Source organism: Glossina fuscipes, unplaced genomic scaffold, assembly GCF_014805625.2.
Source record: "Glossina fuscipes isolate IAEA_lab_2018 unplaced genomic scaffold, Yale_Gfus_2 147, whole genome shotgun sequence".
Lineage (NCBI taxonomy): Eukaryota > Metazoa > Arthropoda > Insecta > Diptera > Glossinidae > Glossina > Glossina fuscipes.
This window is the reverse complement of record NW_023998490.1, coordinates 2,407,790-2,421,166: the sequence shown is the minus strand read 5'-3', so window position 1 is coordinate 2,421,166 and position 13,377 is coordinate 2,407,790. Positions and strand designations below refer to the sequence as shown.

Sequence of the window (13,377 nt, the reverse complement as noted above, 5' to 3'; positions counted from 1 at the left end):
TCCTGAATAGTTTTATACAATTTTTATAGGCGTGGCATTCGATTTTAAATGTACATATCAATTGTCGTAGTTTTAAGGTCTTCCCTTTTGTTCAATTATAACTAAGTTAAGTCTTCAATTGAATGGGTTGCTGAGTCTTCACTGCAACTGAATTCTGTATTTATAAATAAATACATAAATAAAAAATCTGCCTAACGCGCTTCCAATATTTCATATTTTTTATATAATTTCAAAAATATGCGTAAGCAGCAGAAAATATTTCAAGTATTGAGATAAGCAAATTGCTCTTTGGTAGCTATAGTCATTGTATAAACAAAATTTCTCGACAATATAGTTGAATTGACTTACTAGATTGAGTTCGGATGGGGTGAACCAATTTTTTGAGCTTTTTATGTAAGGAAAGTACGCCTCTACATCGAATTGCTTGCATTAGACGAGGTCTGAAAGAAAATGTACTAGTAGTACCTGCGTGTGGCCGCATCTATAAAGTATACAAAATCGATAGCATTGTTGTGCTGCAGAATATTGTCTTGCTCGTAAACATTTAGCTAGCTCTATCAAACAACTATCTTACTCCATTTCTCATCATACGAAAAATTTGACAATTTCGTGAACGTAAGTGGTATCGCATTTTACATTTTTATATTCTTGTATTAGATACGAATCCTTTTTTTAAAGATGCAAGTAAATATATTTAAACTTGAGCCGATAGCCTAAGTGCTGGCGCTTTAAGGCTTTAGTCTTCGAATTTTTTCTCTAGTTAAATTAATAAGAAATTAAATTAAATTTACCAAACCGAAAATCAGTTAGAAAAGCAATTTCAGAATCTTTCTGCAGTTCCGTTCGTTAAATTATTTAAAGAAGACTTACAAAAATTTGGCAAAGTGTGGATACATTCATTATTTTGCCTTATTAGTTAAATTTGAAAATAAATTCTGTGTTATCCATCATATTATTTTTCTTTCAATAAAGAAGTGTTTATACTTTTCTATCACACTCTAAAGATACGAAAATTAGCCGCCAATGTTTATGTACTTTCTTTTTTTAGCAAAGTTTTCGCACAATTAAAATCAGCTGTTTGTATTTCAGGAAATTGGAAGAGGCAAACATAATAAAACTTCGCAAGCTTATAACGCATTACCAGCCATTTCCATTTGTAAACAAACAAATACAAAACGCGCACAATATGGCTTCAAATTAGAATAATTAATAAAACCAAATAATTTTCGATGTTCTCATAAAACTTAAGCAAATTATGAAGATTAGTCAAACAATTTCTCAGATCTTTGCACTAATTTTTTCATAATCAGGCCGCAGGTAAATATTTTAAATTTTGTAATGTTTTCAGCGTTTATAAACCAGTTTTCTAAAATTGTCATCTACGGATTAGTCTTCAATTGGGACTTAAACTGTATTAGCAACCCCACATGACTATTTATGCTACGTTTGTCGATAGTAAAACCTGGCAATATTTTTAAATGCACAGTATATACAGCAGTTCATTTAGAAGATTTAGAAGTTAATAAGATTTCGTGAACAATAAGTAAAAAAAAACGAAACGAGCATTGTACAATTAAGTTCAACTTTTGCGTTTTTTTTTAGCAAAATTTTAAAATGGAATTTTTGAGCATCCAAGAAAAATAACGCTCGCAGATTTTGTGTAAAAAAAGAAAAATATTGTGACATTGCGTTTGTAAAAGCAAAGTTACGTAGATTGAAAATAGAAGAAGAGTGTGAATGGCATAAAGACAAAATTATAAAACGTTAAAAAGGAATTAAAATTAAACAAACTTAATAGGAAAAATTGTAATAAAAAAAATAAAAATAGGAAAATGTATTAAAAATTAATCTTTGGCAGAATACAATCGAAAATTATTTCTCAATTAATGACAATGAGCTCCCGTAACAAGTGAGTGCTGCTAAAGTATAAATGTATAATGTTTTTGTGTGTTCCACTTATGTATTAATGTGTTAGTAAGAATTGGAGTCTTAATGCAAAAAGACTAAAGAAGAAGAAGAGATGATTCTGCATGAATGAATTTAAGTTATTATCTATAATTAAAATTTTTTTATATAGTGGGCGTTATGCTTCACTTCCTTTGATTTTTTTTTGTTTTTAGAAATATTAAATGCGCTGCTAAATATTAAATTAAAATTCTATAAATAAAAATTTTATTTAATTTTTTAGAACTGATGTTAAAAAATTATTTGAATATTGGTGTGAAGTAACGAGAACGCATAATATTGAATATACGAATATCGTTAATCGTAATGACGGGAATTTTATGACGCCATTTGGCATTATAACTGAAAGTTTTCCGGAAAGTTTTCGCGACGAGAAAACTATAGCCGATATACCAGCATTTGCATTTCCCTGCGATTTTGAAAGGTAAAGTATATGAATTGAAAGAAAAAATCATTGCTTACATTCTATGTTCAGCGAAAATGCGCCATTATTTCCACTGCAAATAATATTAATTTGAAAACCGCGTAGGTCTACGAAAATAACGCGACAAACATATATTTTTGATCATGTATATTGACTCAATTATGTTATGTTATTACAATTAACATAAATTTTATTAGAGCATGAACACTTCCGTTAACAACATGCATTTGACTAAAGAAATTGGGTAACGGTAATAGGCTCTTTGCTCTTTCCTAATTTGAAAGAAATAAGTGCTTGCATGTGTTTTAGTCAGCGACATGTATCGGTGATATGCTAAAGTAATGCGAGCTATGAAGTGTGTATGAAACTCGATTATTTTAAATTTCTCTACATGAAGTAACGCATTTCCGTTAGTATAATTGAGCTATCCAGTGTATACAGACTCTAATCATGGAGAGCTCAAAATCACACTTTCGACATTTATTATTTTTGTTTTTTTGATTTGACGAAATCTGCTGCCGAAGCCGATCAAACACGTTTAGAATCTAATGGTGATGGTGCTCCATTATATCCCACTTGTTGGTTTTGGTTTCAACGCGCTCCTCAAGAGAGATACCAAACGAATTGATTGAAAATGCCATTTCGAACCGTTCATTCATTACTTGCCAGACAAAAAAACCAAAAGTTTTCTGTAGTGAAAGTGGGTGGCGATGGAAAGTGGGTCTATTGCGACAATTCCAAATGCGAAAGCAGAACATTCATGGCCACAAGGTTTTGCTGTGCATATGGTGAGATCAGCAAGCGAGCTGCTAAAACCGAATGAAACTGTAGATAACGATAAGTGAACAAATTTAATGATGCATTTTTGCAAAAAAGACCAGCAATAACGGTTAACAGGCGAAAAATTATCCTCTTGCATGACAGCGCTCGGGCAGACTCTTCAATAGTTGTTAAGAATGCGCTGTTGCAGTACGAACGTTCTACCGCTCCAATCGTACTCACCAGACATAGCGCCTTTTGACGCGTGGCTTATCTGACACGCGGTTTCGAAATTCTGAAGAAGTGCAAAAATGGACCGACTGCTAAGACAATATCGTTCTTTCGACAGGGCGTGGAAAATATTTCCATTAACATATATTGTACCAGTTTTTCTCTATAAACACCTTTTTCAAGTGAAAAAATGATCAAAATATATGCATGCACCTAATATATGTTTTTGATAATATTAACCACCTTTTGCCACAAGTTACTCATCAAGCCAAGGAAATAATGTACAAATCAATGCATTCCCTAATACCTCAGGAAAAAATAACAATTTGTAATTAAATATCCAACTACCGACATAGTATAGTAGTGTATTGAATTAATATTCGACTCGACTCTAGGAATAGCACTTTGACTTCGCCTCTACCTCTACTCGCATCCTTAATTTTCTTTCTTACTTTCTCTTATATAAAATTAGTCAGAATATCTTGGTACAAAAGTGGTATGTGTGGGAGAGGACCATAAAAATATTGCAATAGATTTTTGTCGTTGATCGTTTTTCAGTAGGTTTAGACGTGTTTACAATAATTGCAATTAGACTACCGTACCATAAATACGAGAAACTCGATGCAAGTCTTATATAACCTCTTTTCTTTTTAAATATGAACTTTCTCTACGTTTGTTGTTTTCATATTGCTTATCTCAATGAAATACGCTCGTAATTTCCGCGATAAGATTGTGTTTACCACATATACGCTCATATATATTTGAATGAATTTGTAAACTGATGATGACTCATATTTATTAACCACAACCTTCTTCCACTTCATTCACTAACAGAGTAACAGAGTACACGCATAAGTAATATGTATCTTTCTATTTGAACAAAATACGTCACAACTTTGTTTTTCTTCCCAACATATATATACATCTGTACAATAAAAGTATTCCCTTTTCAATTGCGATTTTTTGTAATACGTTGTAAACAGACGGATGTTTGGTTAATAAAAATTTTCTGTTTTACATTTCAACATTTTAACTTTAAAATGTTTTTCGAAGAGATCTTCCGCGGCTTCGAGGTCGAAAACTTATAACAATAAATTTATGTTTTTATCGAAATATACACTTTGTACATATGTTCTTGAATACATAAAACATCAGTTACATTAATAGCTTACTTTTAGTGTAAATTATTTCTTTTTTTTTTGCGATATTCATTTAATTAATCAGTGTTATTAATGTTCTGGGACTGTTTATAATTTTTCAAGTAATTTTCGTTAACATGTTTAGAAAGTTTTTTATGTACTTTGCTTGCTTTTGTTTAGGCTATGATTCCATGTTCAAAATATTTTATTTTCTTTTTTTTTCTACTAAAATGTGGTAAATTGTCCAACGAGAACTAATGTAAGCAGTTCTGATGTCTCGTACATGCATGTGCGGAAACTCAGGTCGCTAAAAAATATATTAAGCTTTATTCTAATTACCGTGTTAAAAGTTTTAGGAAATATAATTAAAAAAGAAGTGAAAAGAAGAAGAAGTGGTACACGACTTACTATTAAATACGCAAACCACTTTGCGGTAGACAGCGATTGTGCTATATACAGTTAGTTAATAAGGACTTATATGGGAAGAGTTTGAAAACATTGTCCAAAACAGGGCCAAAACATGCCTGTGTATTAATTTTCTTCGAAATGTTTCAAAAGTTGCGCGCTGTAGGTTGAGCGCAAGAAAACAAGGCGGACAGTCGGACAAAAAAACTTGCATCGTCTCAGACAGCGATTCTCCATTGATATATATAATAAAAGTCTACGTAAACTTAATAGGAGGCGTAGGGTATAAATGAAAATTAAATTTAAATTCCAAGCGTCTTTGAGAGTGATTCGTTAGATGTTAACAAAAAGGAAATGAAAGAAATCTAAAGGAAGCACATTGCATGAGTTTAGGTTGACTGAGGCGATCCACTTCTCACACGTGAATATTCTGCTACATATATTGCTTTAAGCTAAACCTACTACCCTCACATACTTAAAGAGCAACTCACAGTTGTATTAAGTATGACGACTCCAATTCTCAACACCTAGTCCGATGGGGTGAGAAGGTAAGGTAAAATGTTAAGATTGAATGGATTAAAACGGCATAGCAGACGTTCGTACCGCATTTGCAATTAAAACGTAATTTATTTTGTTGGAATTTTCAGAATATTTTAATCTACGATTTTATCTATAATTTTTTACCCGTTCACAATATTACATTAATGAAGAAAAAGGAAACGTTCGAGGCGTTTCTTGCTATAATTGGCTTTAGAGTTTGTAACTTGGGCAATAGTAACTTAGTTAAGGCGTTGTTTATATTGTTTTAAGTTATTACTAAAAATTTATTTAAAATTTACTCAACTTTTATGTATTACACGATTACATCCTCAATGCATTTTAATGAATTTTATTGAAATATGGTAAACATAGAAAGGTTGCCCTTCGCAGGGATCCAAATGTGACAACTTGTTTAGTCATTTTTCTGACCATTGCTCTACGATTTTGTGTCGTATTTTTGGCATGACATGATTTACAATAGTTCGCACTGCAGAGGCCTTTCCAGGTTTTTTTCTGGTATTTGTGTCGTTGTGTTTCAGAAGTTGTTGCAACACCGCCACCTGGAATGTCTTCCTCTTGACAACTTGTATTTCTTTCCGGAATTTAGTTACGCTGATATCATTCTTCGTGATATCGCTACATCAAATTTCAGAGATGTAAGGTCCAATAATCATAATTAAAATAAAAATAGTGACATTTTTCAATTCACATCAGAGCAAATGTTTTTGGAAAATCAGACAAAATTCTGAAAAAATTTGCCGTTTGATAATATTTCTTCGTTTCGAAAAAATTCGCCAAGTTCATAACGATGATGTGTTGTCAAAATCAACAGCGCCATTTCGAACCGTGCCAAGCTCTACTCAGCCTCTCGTTGATAGGATCGATGCAGTTTTCCTAAAAATTAAAGAAACATTTACCATTCAAGAGAGTTTTGAACTGTTTGCATATGGATGGATACAGAACGATTATTTTGCTTTTGGGAGTCGCATGAGTTTGTCCATCGAATCTTTACTAAGGCAGAATGAAATTAACACATTTTTGAAAAGCGATGAAAGGTGGGTCATATAAGATGATAGTGTGCGAAAAAGTTCGGACCTCACGTAAAATTATAATATATATTTGGTGGGTTGGAAAGAACTGCTAGTCCAATAGCTAATGAGCTTAAATTGTGCAGCAAAACATCAAGCATCAGGCATTGAGGAATACAAAAGCATGCTACGGATACACTGATGAATACTGGTTTTTATTTTGCAAGAGCGCCAGGTCTGTTATTTCATGGATGCCCAGATTTACTTAGTTGCAAGCATCTCTGCTATATAGCAAAATCAGTTCACATGTTGAACTAGAACCAAAATTGTCGGTATATGTGACACCTGTTAACACAAGTATGCAATTTTGCTGTCTTTGTAAGCGTGCCATTCGTTTTTGTACCCTATATCACTTGTAGTACTGGGTATATTAACATAATGCGGTCGTATGTTACACGCAGAAGGGCGTAATATAGATACATTTTTTATGATGCCGATCGATTCAGAATCGTAACTTGAATTGGTCTAAAAGTGAAACGAAGCTATCGACTTCAAATCTGGCTGAAATATTGGAAATGCTTGCACGCAGATGGATGTTGAAAATCGGTCAAAGAATCGGCCAAATCGGTCGAAGAACATCTCCACTGCACCACGTAGACTGAGAACACCTGCGTTTTTAAAAAGGAAGAAAAAATATTTTTTTGCTCATTACTCATAAATCGTAGGCGATGGATGTATAAAAATTTGAACGCATAATCTATTAAAAGATATCGCCTACAAATTTCCAATAGAATTTGGAAGCGACTTTAACTTTTCCAAGGACACGCCTATGCGGAAGACTTTTCTTTCGAAAATATAAAAAATCACCCCCTCCATATTACGGAGCATGAAAATTTAATTCTTTTACTTTTTTTTGCCTATTTTAAAATAAAGGTGATGAGCATAAGAGATTCGGTCAAGACCGAATATAATTTTCTTACTTGTTATAATAAAATATGACTATCCACTTTACACACCCGCATGTACGCTTAACACTAAAACAAAGGCTAACATCAACACCAAAGAGTGCATTGTTTTCATAGCCATAACCGACATCACAGACAAACCCAAAAAATAGGGCAAAGTAAGGCAAACGAAGTAAATGTAGGCGCGGCATAAAGCTAAAATTATATCAACGATATAAGAGAACAAAATTCATCTGAATTGATTGTTGGATAACCGTTCGAACGGATAAAACTTTTGAGCGCTATTGCATCGACGTCATAAGCCAGGAGGCATTTTTTTATTTATGGTTTGCATAACATTTTGTTTTATAACAAAATTGATATTGCGGATTTTTACTATAACTGTTGTTCTTGCCTTCTTTGTCTTCTTCATCTGATGTTGAATTAATTTGGTGTTTATCAATTTTTTTCCGTTAAGCACAGCCCTACGTCTGATTAAAAGCGCTTATACGAGAAGGGGTCGAAAATAGAGCACCGCATAGCACTAAAAATTACGTTTCATAGCAACATCAAAATTGGTTTTTATAAGAAAATTTGTTTGCGGTTCAAACAATGGTCCCATTCGATCCGTAGACTACTTTCCATCGATCTTTGTCAAGAAAAAGTAAAAATTGCAGTTTCTTTATAATGTAACGACTGTTTCAAAGTGACGTTCTATGGGTGTGAGGTCTTAGAAAGTGACAATCCATTGCCAATAGCATATCAATACAAAAATGCTATTAAAATATCCCGAAAATTGCGACATGTAGTTTGAACAGAAGATTGCATGGAGAGAGAAAGGGGGAGACACGCTTGAATCCATTAAACATTTTTTCTGATCCGGTTAAGCTCATGTACGTTTAATACTTCTGCGATGTTGTGCACGTCGAGGCTTTCCGCCAAATTTAAAGTGGCGTACACTATAATCAGATTGATCGGAAAAAAAAAATTGAAAGACACCAGAAAAGGGCGTATTCTGAACAAATTTAGTTCAATCTATTGGAATTATTGATCTAAAGTTGTACCAAAGAAAACTGATGTGATTCTGATTATTTTTTGACGGATATTTCGAATCCGATTCAAAGAAGAAGGCTATAGAGAAGAAGAGATCTATTTTTATTATTTTTTTTGCTATGATATTGTTACGGAAATCCCAAATCTAGTTCATTATATCTGCTACCAGAAATTCATGCTTCATCGAAACATCGCTATTCGAAATGTTTCCCATAACTTTTCCCTTAATAGCAGCTTTCTCGCCTGTTGCCGTTCTAAACCATGCTCTAAATTTGACTATTGTCCTGTTGACAAATGAATGAGAAGCACCAGTCTCCAGCATGATGATGAAGTTGTAGCCCTGAATCTTTCCATCGGTCGTTAGGCTGCTACTACTTCTCTTTGAATGAGTAATAGCGACCCAAGACCTACTAAATTTCTGATCCAGCCATTGCCCCGCTGTGCTGACTCTTTTTAGTTTAACGCTTCTTCTTTGGATATTTCCTGGCACCTTCACCAATATTCCGCGTAGGTGATGTGGAGCATTTTCTTTTGTGCTTTGATCGGCATTCCCATGCAAAATGACCGGATTTATGGCAGACAGATTACGTGCGTGTTTTTGAAGCCGGCATTTGCTTATTTTCGCGTAGGACTTGTCGAAGCGCCGCGCAGACCACATCCGAGATACCTTTGTGGCTGGTAACTTCCGTGCTTCTCACCTTCATGCTTGACGTCCACAACGCAATAGCCGCTTCTTGTGTAAGCGCGAAGCCAAGCGTTTCCGTAAACGTCGTTTTCGGCGACGTCCATACAGCTTTTTTAAGGTCCGCGTCGCGAAGTTCTTTAACAGAGGCGTCCATTTTTAATCTCTCCAGCACGTCGTCGGGCACACCGCGATATACGCGAGATTGGCCAGGCGTTTGATTTCGGTATCGTAATCTTGGATCCGTTCGTTCAGCTTCTGGCTGCGCGAAGACAACTCTAGCTGGCTTATCCTCTTCACATGTTTGCTACCATATTTCCTTTCCAATGCACCAATAATTGCAGCGAATTCCGGCCTTTTCCCTTCCGGGATTATCTGAATAATTTCCGCTGCTACTCCTCACAAGGAGGTTATTAAGGCGATCGCTTTATCGTCGTCATCCCACGTATTTTTGGTTGTAACAATATCAAATTGTAGCTGGAATGCGTTGAAGTTAGTGATGCCGTTAACCGCATTATCAATTTTTTCTTCCAGCGCATTAACTTTGCCTTCGAACTGCTTGTACGTTTCCTCTATATGTGCTGCGTTTGTTGTTGCAATTGTTGTTGCAATTATTGTTGCATTTGTTGGTGCATTTGTTGTTGCATTTATTGTAAAAACTGGATAACGTTCGATATACTTGCACCATCTTCGCCTTTTTCTTTGCTGTGTTTTTTCCCCTGCATTTTCTGTTCATCTCTAGTTGCCGGGGTGCTCCCTTCCCTCGATATTATATTCGAATGCAAGTATTGACGGGTCCTGTTCGCTCGTTTTCTAACTGTTCGACCAGTCTTTGCTTTTTAATTCAACTGTGCTACTGACTGTACGAAGGTTTCTTTTTCCCAGCTCCTATGTGAACTGATCCACTTTGAGTTCTTCTAATTTCACCATTTCTCTTGGTCTCCACGATCTCACTTCTGACATCATTTTTTATAAAATGCGTTTTTCTAATTCTTATCATTGGATCGTGAAAAGAGATACCCTTCAAAGTTCTTTTATTTACAATTATGTTCCTTAAATGTGGGATTATACAACTTCTATGTTCTTGTCCGGCTAACTTTGCATTCCACAAATATTCTATTTATATACAATTTTACAAGCATCTTACTATACCTAAATTTATGGTTTTATTTCTAATCCTTGCCTCCTTTTCCGCTGATCGTTTTCATCGGCCGGCAGATGCATGACGCGCCGCGAATGTGCATTTGGTTTCTTTTTCTTTAAGGAATTTACATTTGGGAAAATGACTCAGCTGGAATGGACTAAATTTGGGATTTCCGTAACAATGTCATAATAGGTATATTTCGATATCTAAATAAAGCTAATGTGTGAGTTTAGTAGATTTTCAGGTCGATCAAATATAAATATATGTATATAATGTGAATGACGCATATCAACCATTATAAATATTGTTTTGCTGTTATTTTTCTGTAAACTGTCAGCGTTATTATAGATTAATTATGTTCGTTTTCGAAATCGGTCACTCTCTCTCTCGGTCTCTAGAGAGAACCGTCTGTAGATGTAAGTGGCAAAAAGTAATGGGAGAATTTTGATGCTTGTATAAACCACCACCAGCGGTACACATTTTTTTACTCTTTGTACGGATGTATACAACACACAGACAGGTTTTGAAAGAGGCCCCTCTCTTATTATAACGATTTAGAATCAGTTGCTGAAAATATTTAAGCTTGTCTGTCGGTCAGTCCGTCTTATTTTTTTTGCGTTCAGTCTGCACAATGGCCCTTTTTGCCCAATGGCGGTGAAAGTGGTTCGGATCGAAACATTTTTTCAGTCATTTCCTGTATAACGCGTTATTTTGGAAATTGAATGCAGCGATGTAGACTATTCAATGGCGGGCCGTGACTCTCTATAGTATTTTTCCTTGCTTGATTAGATAATTTTTAAGAAATGAAAACAAAAGTTTTTATATCCACCACTGAAGGATAGGGGTGCACTCTCTTTGTTTTTTTTCGTAACGTATGTAGCAACCAAAAGGAGGAAGCTTTAGATACCCTGTAAAGTATACATTTTTGATAGGCATGAAATTCTGAATTGGTTAAGCCGTGTCCGTCCGTCTGTGCGTCTTTGCGGTATTTGTTGTTGGCAATGTCCTCGTTCCAAAAATGAAGATTTGGATGCCGAATTTGGTAAAGACATTGAAGGTTTTTGCACGCAGGTTGGCATTGAAAATGGACCAAATTGGTCAGAGCAGAACCTCATGTCTGTTTTTCTTAAAAAATATTTATGGGATTTGATCGATACTCAGAAATTATAAAGGGTAGAAGAAGAAGAAGAAGGCAATATTTTTCCACATTTACTTTACGAATCACTCTACGCTTTACATGCAGAAATGGAAAAAATCGGCCGGGCCCACATAAAGTTAGAAGTGATTTGAGGTTTTATGCTTATTTACCATAACGCAAAGAAGACGGACTGGGTTAGTTCTAAAATGAATATGTTAGACATCGCGACCTGATCGACTAATTTTTTCTTAATAATAACAGCGGTGTAGATATCACTTTGGTCATTTCTAAAAAATCTGGGCGCGTTTCTTGAATAATTCTCTGTATAAAGATATCAGTGGCAAACGGAAATTCTTTTTAAAAAAAAAAAAGAATAATCATATTAAGTTTTTATGTCTTGTTGCTTCAAATGCCAATCATGACGTTTTGTTTTGTTTACAATAACGTCCCCGTTTTGCTTGTTTGTGAAAATTTATGTAGCAGAGCCAAAAGCTGGTCATAAAGATTCTCACCATTTTCGGCGGTGGTTTTTCTATATTCAAACTAGAAAACAATACACAGCGATTACATTGCTGTTCAATTGTAATTTTGAGGAAAGAATTTTTAATTTCTCTCTCAATTCAAGTCTGCAAGGAAAATATTGTAGACTTTTCTCCTCCGGTCGCGTATCATTTTTCGGTGTTTAATACCCTACTATGATCAAAAATGTAGACCAATTTAATTGTACTTTTTTAAAGCTACATCGTCGCTTCCAAAGTAATCACCCTCAGATACTGGACACTTACGCTAACGTTTTTCCAATCCTCGAAGGCTGTTATAGTCGATTTGCGGAGCTTTAGATTTAGGAGCAATAGTTGATTTGACGCGTTTCAGGCCCAAAACGTCTTCTAAATGCCTATTGACTGATTCGTGTGGAATGCCAAAAGCGTCAGCAAGATCCCTAATCGATGCTCCTCGAGCACTGAATCTTCGATTTGTTCTGAAGCGACTTTCACCGGCGAAAGTTGATGCCTGAGGGGGACGCTCTTCGCCTTCAGCCCGCTCTCTGCCTTCTTTGAACTGTTTATTCCAATTGTAAATATTTTGTCAAAGGCTCCTCCACAAAGGCTCTCTGCAAAATTCTAAACGTTTTGGAACTTGAAAATTCGTTTCGGAAACAAAATTTAATGCGACTTCTTTGCTCAACAAAATCACCCGTTGTGAAAACCGGAAAAAATAATTTGTTCATCGTACAAAACCAAATGGATTTGCAATATTGGCGTCGTTTATAAAGTGAAATTTGGCACAGATATCTGTTGCAGTGCTGACAGTTTGGGAAACAAAATATTCCTGACATTCTATATACCCGCGTAATTTAATTTGAATACTGATCTTAATTTTTGATCATAGCATTGCATATATGTACACATATATATGTAGAAAGTGTGTATATTATTCCATGTATCAATTCGCATTTGATATTTATGTTAATTCCTTTCGATTAATAATCAAATGTTGTAATAAGACTTTATTATCGATTCAATAGTTCTAAAGGAAAGAGGAAACGCTCTTTTTTCATAAAATGCATATATTAATGGCATCACCTTATACTTATCTCAAAGAGTGGGCAACCAAGATTCCATGGAAAAGAAACAATTTGCAAAGAAAAAAATCAAAGTAAGTGAATTTGCGGAAGTATAGTATTTTTTTTATTTTTTCATTTGTTTTTATTTTATTGCGTAGTAGTTTTCTACTTAAAAAGATATCATTAGCATGGTATCAAGTGGCTTTTTCACTAAGAAAAAAAATACATTATTGTATATAACAAATGTGCTGAGCTAATTTAAATTTCTACGTAAGAAAATGATATAAATTTGACCAGACATTAGAGATCAAAGATCTTTGATGACTCACTTCCACTAGCGTTCTTGTCATTGAAAGAATAT

At 34.6% G+C, this 13,377-nt stretch overlaps 1 protein-coding gene across 3 annotated transcripts in view; it reads left to right on the top strand.

Annotated features, from left to right (window-relative positions):
- The first annotated feature begins 1,783 nt into the window (after nt 1-1,783).
- LOC119641262 (DENN domain-containing protein 1B) overlaps nt 1,784-13,377 on the top strand; it is a 32,856-nt gene continuing 21,262 nt past the window's right edge. For all 3 annotated transcript variants that reach the window (XM_038039841.1, XM_038039843.1, XM_038039840.1), the window contains exons 1-2: nt 1,784-1,909; nt 2,189-2,389. In XM_038039841.1, the coding sequence (XP_037895769.1) occupies nt 1,887-1,909; nt 2,189-2,389 (224 nt within the window). In that variant the 5' untranslated portion in view covers nt 1,784-1,886. The remainder of the gene's footprint in view (nt 1,910-2,188; nt 2,390-13,377) is intronic.